We start from the raw sequence: 10,950 nt of genomic DNA, 5'->3' as shown, positions 1-10,950 counted from the left end.
TCTTGTGGAATTTCATATTATGATTTCAAATAAGATATATGATTTATCTCTAATTAGATTATGCGACTTTTTTTTTTACAAAAATAAATGATATTCATTCATTCAAATTGATAGAGTACATCAATATAATGCAAATTCGCTAAAAACAGAAAGAATGAATCTGTGAACAGGCTCACAACATCCATGTTAATAACATAAAACGGCAAAGTACAAATGCCTACACATATGACTATATTTAAATCTCTGGAATAACCATGTCTCCGGATCTGCAATGTGGATGACGCCAAAATCATTGATTGGATCTCCACTGAATCGAAGCTGATCTAACAATCTGAATCGAGCAAATACCTGAGAGAAAGACAAACAACGTCGCACAAAGATGACGAACAAACTAACGTCGCACGAAGACGACGAAATCACAAAATAAAAAACAAAATAGATGAGAAAATCACTTATTTCAATAAAAGGGAAAGAGAAAAACGAGTTAGAGAGATGATTTTGGGTGAAAAATTGACCCTAAATCACCCCTTTTGATGGATGAAGGTGAAGAAATTAAGGTTTTGGTGACGGCTTACAAGAGAGAAAAGGAAAAGGGAAAAGGTAAAAGACAAATACCTAATTAGATTATGCGATTAAAAAGTTCTCATGTATTTGTGTTTCAATGAAATTATTATTCTTTTGATTAAAAAAACATTATTCTTTGTGTTATCTTAAGTAATTTAGTGCATGGGTGTGTGTGCTGCAACAAACACACACCATTAGTATTTATACAAATCCTTTGGCTCTTTGACCCTATTTTCCTGATTGAATTCTCAATGGAGACATTATGGTAATTCTAAAAGAGGAATGATTTATAAATAATTGATTTTTACAACCAACAATTTATTCGCTATTTTTAAATATATTTCACCCGACTTCAATTTCCATACATCTCACAATGTTATAAGTTGTTGCATTAATTATCAAATTTTAGTTGCACAAATAATAACATAATGACTAAAAATATGGGACGAAATGATATGGGCATATGACATGTCTTTTTTTTAGTACTTATATATGGACAACCCATATTTCCAACCATTCATTCAACACCTTATTATTTAATAAGAAATGATATTTGAACAACCATTTTTGACAACTTTTATGATAATTTTTTCTCTCATACTCACATTATCTTTTTATTTCCTCTTTCTATTGCTTTGGTTTTTGTACCAATATCTCATTTCCTTTCTAAAATTTTGGTTGTCACAAAAGTTGTCACATGCATAGATGTTCAAATACAGTAGAAACGTTTTAAATTAATACTCGATAAACTAACAAACTCTCTAAAATAATAAATTTGTCCGGTCCCGACTTAGGCCAATATAAAAAATTGAAAAACTCGATAAAATAATAAGATAATAATTTTTCGGGAGATCCCTTTATAATTTTCGGTCCCAAGAAAATCATAAATTAATAATTCATAGAAACTGAAAAAAATATATTACACTCTATTGAAATATGCCAAACTTGCTTAAGAATACATTGAACACATTTGTTCCTCTTGTTTAATTTACTGTACTTCAAAAGTCATTATTGATTTCCAATGCATATGAACACAGTAGTTACTAATTTACGTTGAGTCCCAAGGTTCGCTGCAACGTAATTCTAAGAGGCATAGACTAATTTGCCTTTTCGTTTGGTATGTACAGTATAATTACGTAAAAACTCTTTAAATTAATAATTATTAATTTATCGATAAATTAATAACTCTCTAAATTAATAAATTTCTCCGGTCCTGACATTATTAATTTATAGAGTTTTAACTGTAACACAACTCTTATTTAATTATCTTTCATTTCTTATCACATGATTAATCTCTTACATCCTCCTCTTTGTCTCTCTCATAGATTAATGGTTTGGGTGTTTTAAAAATCTTTTTCCTTTTTCTTTGAGTGGAGGCGTCCTTATGACCATAATAATTTGCAACGATTGTCATCATTCTTCAGTTGCTTCAAATGTTAGTAAGATTTGATAAAGAACAAAAAACTGTTATCAGTAAGATTGTAAATAGAGTTAAAGTTCTAAGAAATTTAACATGTGTCCTAAGGGTACATGCTAAAAAATTTAAAATAGAAACAATTGTTTAAAAGTTGTGCATTCAACTTTATTAAACTTTTAAAAGTCAAAATTTTGTTGTTTTTTATGAAAAGTTTCTACTCCCTCCGTCCTTTAATATAACCACCCATTTGATTTTATTTTGTCCCTAAATATAACCCCCTTTTTAAATTACTTGATGAATTTATTACTTTTTTCCTAAACTTACCCCTAATTAATACTACTAATTTATCTTGAAATATGAATAGTCAAATTTAATACACATACAAACAAAGGACAATTTGATAATATTAATACACAAAACAGACACATTAATTACATTGACAACTTTTCTTAAGAAATGTGAAAAATGCAAAGGGGTGTTACATTAAAGGACGGAGGAAGTACTTTTGAATTCCTTAACTTGCCCTTAGGGCACAAAATAACAAGACCCTAATTTTAATAATCTTAACAATGACCAATTGTAGTAGGTTTTTACTTCTTTATTCTTGGAGTAATGGCAGATGAATATCAATCTAAATCTATGCGCTCTTTTACATCTTACAATTATTATCCACTATAACCGCAAAATCTCACAAGAAAAATTAAATTTCAATGAGGTTTGCCATGCAAATCGTCTACACTACAGTGCCTTTCATGAAGTTAAGGTGAACAAATTAATTCTTCCTAATTGATTCCAAGGTTCATATGAGATTAATAAAACGGTGCAGTGTTGGGTCATGGGTGTCTCTGTTTATTTCCCTTTTGATGACTATCGCCCAAAAGAAAAGGTCATGTTAAAATTAAGGGTCATGTTAACTTGTGCCCTTAGGGCACATGTTAAGCAACTCAAAAGTAGAAATTGTTTCTTAAATTTTGTGCATTCAATTAATTAAAAGTCAAAAAGTTAAATTCAAATACATTAATTACAACAAAACATTTCTATTTTTACTTCTTAACTTGTGCCTTGAGGGCACAAGTTAACATTAGCCTAAAATTAATGCAACTACAAGCAACCTGTTTTTTTAAACTAAGCTGGACCTTGTCTTTCATGAGTAATAAATTAATAGAGGGGATATAAATACACGAAAGAAGAAAAATTGGGGAGCTCAATATGATTTTACCAATGGAATTACATACCACATGATAATCCAATTGAATTAGTTAATGAAGTGGTAGTTGAACGGTTCCATGAATTCCTTTTAGGTATTTAGACTTGGCAAAATTAAAAAAACTCTAATAGGGACTAGCCTAACTTAAGGCCATCCTACTTCAACCCTTCTTTTTTCTTAACATCAACCCGAAGTTAAATAGAAATGAGATCATTGGCCAGTTGGCCTTAAGAAAAAAATAACTAAGTGACAATATAAATGACATATGTATATCTCTTCGGTCACATTTATAAGAAAAAAAATGACTTTTTAGGTACATTGAATAATTAATGTATCTAGTCACATTTATGGATTAGATGCATTAATTATTGGATGTATCTAAAAAATTGTTTTTTGTTTTTAAATGTGACCGGAGGGAGTAGATGCTAAAAAAAACTAAGCATAAAATATATACAGATGAGAAAGAGACAACAACGACTAAAAAATATTTGTAGAATCATTCAAGGAGCTCAGTTACATAATATGTAAAAAAACCTACGTATCATGATGAGTTGTTTATTTTTACTTTTATTTTTCTTTCCTCATTTTAGTTTATGTCCCCAATTTGTTATTTTCTTCAAATAATTTTGGGCTCAAATAAAAAAAAAATCATGAAATACTCTTAATTCAATTAGACGTTAAAAAATGTTAGATTATACATCAAGAACCATTTATATCATATAAAATTCAATTTGAGACTTTAAAAAAGAAAAAGTCAAGCCTAAAATCTAAAATGAAGGATACTGATCCAATTCTAAAGTAAAAAATTGTTTAAGTAGTGTACTTGTTGTAGTTGTAACTCATGTCATAGCCAACAACCGAGCCAAATCAAAACTACCAAGTCCACCATTATATTCTTCACAAGATGGAGCGGTTTAACAAACATCACTTCTCATTGCATACATTACCTTGTTTTTCACACCTCTCTTTTCACAACTTTCACATCAACACCTTGTTTACACATCCTCTTATGGGAAACCATATCTCATTTCATGCCACAACCAAAATCATTTACTATGATGGTTCTGTTCAAGAATTTGATCAACCAATAACAGTAGCAGAGCTTATGTTAGATCACCCAAAACATGTTGTTGTTGAGTTTCATTCAGCAATGAACCAGAAAAAACCAACACCACTACCAGCTGACAAGAACCTAGAAATGAACAAAAAATATGTCATGGTTCCAATGAAACCAGGGAAGCCCGTCGGATTAAGTGCCGAAGATTGTCGTCGAATTCTTTCCATCGTTAATTCATCTTTTAATACCAATAATTATCTATCGAGCTCTCAAGGCTTTGTTCCTTGGCTTGTAAGGTTTTTGAAGAAAAAGAAAGTTGAAATTGGAGAGGTTGAAACAAGTATGCAGATAAATGAAGAAGAGAGGTTTAATTTTTGTGAGTTTTTGCCAGAAATGATGGAGGAAAGAGCAGAGTATTTGAATTTGAGTAGGCAATTATCAGGGAAAGGGTGGAAGCCTAGCTTGGATACTATTAAGGAAAAGAAGGTTAAGAGAAAGATATCTGGTTGGGTATTCCTTAGAAGTTTGATTGGTACAAAGATTTGATCAATAATATGGTCAAATTAGTGAAAGTTGTTGGTTTAAAGTTTGTGTTAATTATTAGTCATGTTATATTGTCACTTATCTTTTATTTTATCTTCTGTTTATTGTAACTTTCTTCTCTGTATATCTCTAATGAGCCACAGCTTAATTAATCACTTGTAACATAAGGAATGTTCTAATCCTCCTTAGCTTTATTAAATATTAATTGCTAAGTTCAATGACATCAAGCAAGGGAACAGGCTTCATTACATAACTTCACTTTGCCACCTTTACTTCTGACTTCAAACTCAAGATCCACTCCCTCTCACAATGCAACGGTGCAGCAAAATAATCCTTATAAAAAAATTGGTATAGCAAAATGCGTCGTTATGTTTTGTTGCCTTTTGTTTTTTTACTTTTGTATCTTTATCTTCTCAATCTTAGTATTTTTTGTACTTTGATTGTTCTTTTTAACAAAGAGTTTGTTTCAACTAAAAAAATAGATTTGTAAAAAACGGAAGTTATTTTTGTTTGTTTATTATCCATAAAAAATCATTTAGAAAAATGATTTTTAACTTGTTCTTGTCTTACATTCTTGTTTTTTTTTTTTAAAAAAAATTGATTTTAGGAAAACCTAATCCCAATAACTTTTTATTTTTTAGAATCAAAAATGATTTTTTTTTTAATTCTAAACAAACACTTTTTTTAGGGATTTTCTAAACAAACACTTAATAATGACAAAAGTGGTTTTTTATAAAAAAAAAATATATATTTTTTTTCTTCTAAAAAATCTAAAATAAACGCATCCATAATTTTATTTTGGTCTATTAAAAAAAGTCATTATTTCTCCACAAATATTTCTAATAAGATTTTCAGGATCCACTCATATTCCTTTAAGAAGAAGAAAATAACTCATTACATAAGTACGAATAACTTGAGCTACAAGTTTTATCGGAATATTTTTCCCATCAAAAGATAAACTCTTATCCCATGCAGTCAATAAAGAAAATCAACACTTCTTGTTTAGGTTTCCCTCATAAGTGGGTAATCCAAGGTACTTTGCAATTTTAACAGTGATATTGGTGGACATCCAATGTTGAAATCTTCTTTTACCCTCATCACTTACATGCTTATTATACTTTATCTCAGATTTATCAAAGTTGATTTTATGACCAAAAGCCTCCTGATACATATTAAACATATTTTTTTACGTTCCTTTGCCTCCTCTTTGTCCGTCCTGCAAAACATAATGCTATCAATATAAGTGATAGAAAGGCATTCTTATGAATTTTATGTGAGAAAATTAATCGATATTATATGAGATAGAACACACTTACTTGTCGGATTCGATGCCATGGCTGAGTCTTCATTTGCCTTTCACGTGCTCCGGTTCTTAGGGTTGTCGATGGGGCAAACCTCTAATGAGCGTGAGTAATCAGAGTGATGGCAAAGGGGACCTAGCCTTTCTATTTATAACCGTGCAACCCTAGGCACCACCCATCATGGGCCTTGTGTTTGGGCCTACACTATGTTTTTACACAAATCAGATTAAGTGCCCAAAAGCCCATTATTAATTGATCACTTTTATTAGGGCCTAAGCATCATCAAATGGATCACAACATCAGTCCGTGTTTATTAAAACCAAAACCAACAATTGATTGTAGCCCACAAAATATTAGAAGAAATTCTAACATTTTATTTTGATCCTGACATCTAGAAATAAGTCCGGAAATAACCTCATCACATAGGAGGAACAAATAAGGAGATAAGGAATCTTTTTGTCTTAATCGTCTTCAATATTTAAAAGATTTAATAGGTTTGTCAATGATAAGAATAGAAAAAGTCCACCGTTAACACACCTCTTATTAGTAAAAACCAGATTATTAGGGAATCATATAGTAAGAAGAGTTTTCATGACGAAATTTTCATTTTCAACTCTATCACAAGATTGTGCTATGTGAAGCTTAAAACCAGTTTCCTTTCCTTTTCTGATATTTTTGAAAGCATGGAAAGATTAAAAATCAATCAGAACATTATCAGTGATAAGCTTAGCCTTCTAGGAATAAAAGCACTTTGAAATTGTCAATCATAGGAAGCCGGGTTTTAATTCTGTTGGCTGTAGTTTTAGTAATGAACTAATGATTTTGAGAACCACATCACATAATGATATATAGACCTAAAATCCAAGGTTAGGATCCTTTCCAGTTTCTATTATTTTCATTTCCTCCATTACTATAATTTTGGAAATACCATTACAAAAGTGTAACATTAAGCGTATCTAAATCTCTTTCGTACACCTCAAAACATTTAAAAATCATTGTAATCGAGAAAATAAATGGACAAACAAAATAGAGAGGTTCCTAACTCTATAATCAAAGGGAAATTTTGGGTTCTTAATTCTTGGAATAAGAGACTACTAAGATCACCATTAGCAATAGCATTATCAATATTAAAGACACAAGTTATGACATCACTATCATGTCCAAAAACCGGTGATTGAAAATGACAAGAAAAGATTCTCGGCAGTGACATCTTTATGTAATGAAATCTTTAACCGTCTATTGTGTTTACCATATGCAGGGAAAATCATATGAAGGGAATCTAAATGGTCCAAAATAACACCGAACACTCTCCAATGAGATTGTCATGGAAGAGAATCCTAATACGAAAATGTCAGGGAGACCATCCGACCCCGGTACTGCAGGGCTCTTCATTTAGGATCCAGCAATATAAACTTCCTTTGCAATAACATCCAAAAAATCTTTCGTATAATGAGTTACCCTTGGTCCACCTGATTAATATCACTTGTGCTACCTTGAGAGTTAAGTTCAATTTTAACCAATAAAACATACTCCTACTATTAGTTTAAAACCCGATGAGAACTTATCAATTGTGTCTAAAATCAATGGTTAAAACTTGTTGAAAAAACCAATATTTTATTTTTTATTTTTTCAATCAAATAAAGGACCATTGAAGAGTTATATAGATTCATAAAGATGGTTTTCTTTTTATTGTTGATTTTTAATTTTACAGAACATATAGTGTAATCATTTACCACGAGGAAAACGTTTTGGATATCCAGCCTATGCTGAAACCTCAAGGAAACATTAGTTTCTAGGGAGGGATTGGCATTTTGCAGTTGCAAAAGGAATATTGTGGAGCATATATCCCATCACCTGGTGATGGTCTATGTAGTTTCTAGGTCGGGCCATAAACCTAAAGACAACATTCAAAAAAGTAGGATAACTTGAGATTTGAATTATTAAATTATTTCAACTAAAATTTTAACGTGAAGCGAAAATTTTATGTTTGCAAAATTTATGAAGATTTATAGTTCCTAGCTTTTCAAACGAAGTAAAAGTTTGGAGCAAAATAAACAAATTCCCCGACAAAACCGAGTTGAAGCGAAGCCACTTGAATACCGCATACCAAACAGTGCCTGAAAAACCACATTTAGCAAACAAATGTTCTTCTGTTTCTTGAACATCATTGCACCACACACAACTCGGAATCCAACTGTTGCCGAACACCCCTCTCCTCCCTACGTAACCTTGTCAGTAGGCGTGATAAAAGCAATTGTCATGAAAAAATCACCACTTTTGAAGGAGTAAATTGCATAAAAGCAATTATCCCACAGCAAAGCAAAAAGATCTACAAATTCCACCGCCACCAAGGAAGGTGATAACAAAATATTGCTAAGGTAGGAATAAATTGCATTAACAGAAAATATACCTTTGAAAACTATATAGGGACCAATTTGAGATTTACACTTTTTTAATCACTTCATTTTGAATTATTTTTTTTCCAATTTATCACTTAAACAATGTTATTTACAATAAAGAATTTGAATTACATTCTAAAATTACATTATTCACACATTCAAACACACTCTCATAGTGTAAAATGGAGCCGAACTAAACGAAAATTTGTTAAAAAACACCATCCATTTACCATTGTCTCAGTTATGAAGTTTTGTTTCAAATCCATGTGCATTCATTTATACCTTTGGGATGAAGTTCATGGTAAAAAATTTAGAAGTCAAACATAATTAATTTCTCAAACAGGATAATTATTTATGCTGAATTTGATTCATTTGCATTTTGTCAGTACAACAGAGTTACCAGCTAAATACACCAATCAGATACAGAGTCCAAAACGATTAGCCTAAAATTAACATCCTCATAAAATAAACACTAGAGACTGGCATCCAAAAATATGATCATATACTTTTTTATAGATCAGTCAGAACTATGAGATTGTGCACGTATTTGGTCCACACCTGACCATGAACCAAGATGGTTGGTGCAGGCTTCCAAATCGTGGCCATTTTCATTCTATATTCCAACTCTAGGTATCTGCAATTCCATTCTGCAGTGAATGAGTGATTGAGCTACAGAGTAAAGTCCACTTCAATAAAATTGGTCTCCATGCTGTGATTCACCCACCATTCACCAAAAAAACCTGAGTCAGATTTAGGCCACTTTTTAAATGGATCCAGTGAATGGAGGCATTATCAGACCAAATGCAACCAATATAAACAAACACAATTGCTCTTTACTCTTTAGTCACCTCAAATTTGTTTACGATCTGGTCGTAACTCCTGATCGGTTATTTTTGTTTGTATAATCTGATTGAGCCATAACCCTTGACCAATTTAAACAATTTTGAGGTGCCTAAAGATCAAATTGTCTAATATAAAAGTGTTATGACAGTGTGGGCCACTTGAACCAGCAAAAATACTACTAGTACAATTTATACATGCTGAGAGATGTTTTTCTAATTTGCATTGCACAATACATATGTTTGTTTTTAAAAAAAGCTTGTTTTTCACCATTAGATTAATAAACATCGTCATTCATCACATCGTGAGAATTATTAATCAAATAGTGGATATAAATATGTGCATGGTATAAGACTTGTCTCAATTATGTATCATAGACTTGACATTGAAAAATCATTCATTTCCTTTCCTTCAAAATATGGAAAAGGCTTCACCAATTTTTATTTTTTTTTTTGTCACTGTACAGAAATACAGAAATTTATTAAATTTCTGTGTTGACTCAAATTCTATATTAAACTTAAACATCAAAATAAAATAATTGTTGCTAGTAGATTAATTTTGTAAAGAAATGGGCCAAGTGGGTGAAGAAAGCAGACAAAACTTGTGCAAACTGCAAGAGCAAGACATTATGGGCGCCTTCCCAAAAAAAACCTAAGAAAGCCTTTCATTAATGGTATGTTTTGTCAGAAACTGACCGCACTCACACACAAGTGGATATAATTTTCAATTTTCATCCCTTTCTCTATGCAGCCATCACAACATGTGCAGACCATAATGTTGTTAAAATTCATTTTATTTACTAATTTAGTAAGAACTTTGATACCACTATTACCCAATTGAAAAATTAGAAGAAAAAAAAAAATATTGCCTGCTCTGATTCTATGTGTAAAACATGATATCAATAATAAGGTTTTGGTCAACTGATACTAGTATTGAACAATGAACATGATCAAGCACAAAAATAATTAGTCTTTACCCTTCCAAGGGAGATTCTTGTTCCTTTCCACCGAAAGTCCTCTGTTTCCATTTTTTCTTAGACAAATTATTTTTTATTTTACTTATAAAAAGAAGAAGGAATAGAAAACAAAATTGATTTGTGTTTATCAATGCCTATCTTATTGTTTTCGTAAAGTAACACTTTTCTTTTTTTTTTTTTCTTTCTATTTTTTGCCAATGCAACACTAAGTTTTAACCGACCTGATGTGAGATATACTCTTTATTTGAATATCTGACGATTGAAACCTCACTTCTAAGTGAAGCTACTCTTAACCTACAGGCACTTCTCTACAGATATCTGAAATTAGATAGATGGGTCGTTAACTTGCTTATCTCAAATATTAACTATAACTACCAGTAATTCAACCAATTCAATTATTGCTTTCTTGAGGGAAATGTAATACTACTAATAAATGGATAGTTTAGGATTTGAACATCAATTCTCTACTCAAAATTCGTTACACTAATTGAGACTTGACTGGCGACCTTTTTTTCTGTTTCTTGTTTCTCTAATTTTGAAGTTAATTAGTTTCTTGAATAACGTGTGCTATACTCAATCTATTTTATAGAGTTTCCCCACTAACAGCTTAAGTTTGAAAACTATGAAGCAACTGAATCTCGGTTTC

At 31.1% G+C, this 10,950-nt stretch overlaps 1 protein-coding gene across 1 annotated transcript; it reads left to right on the top strand.

Moving 5' to 3' along the window:
• The first annotated feature begins 4,152 nt into the window (after positions 1–4,152).
• On the top strand, positions 4,153–5,009 carry LOC146911093 (uncharacterized). The gene has a single exon (XM_085727316.1). The coding sequence runs from the start codon at positions 4,198–4,200 to the stop codon at positions 4,789–4,791; it is 594 nt and encodes a 197-aa protein (XP_085583442.1). The 5' UTR covers positions 4,153–4,197; the 3' UTR covers positions 4,792–5,009.
• The last annotated feature ends 5,941 nt before the right edge of the window (positions 5,010–10,950 follow it).

This window comes from Medicago sativa, chromosome 7 (genome assembly GCF_051527215.1).
Source record: "Medicago sativa cultivar Bolivia chromosome 7, Bolivia_mono, whole genome shotgun sequence".
Taxonomy (NCBI): Eukaryota; Viridiplantae; Streptophyta; class Magnoliopsida; order Fabales; family Fabaceae; genus Medicago; species Medicago sativa.
Note: the sequence above shows the minus strand (reverse complement) of the source record. Positions and strands in the feature narration are given on the sequence as shown.

Excerpts from the sequence above, each read along its gene's own strand:
- LOC146911093 (XM_085727316.1), top strand. The coding sequence starts at position 4,198 with ATGGGAAACCATATCTCATTTCATGCCACAACCAAAATCATTTACTAT.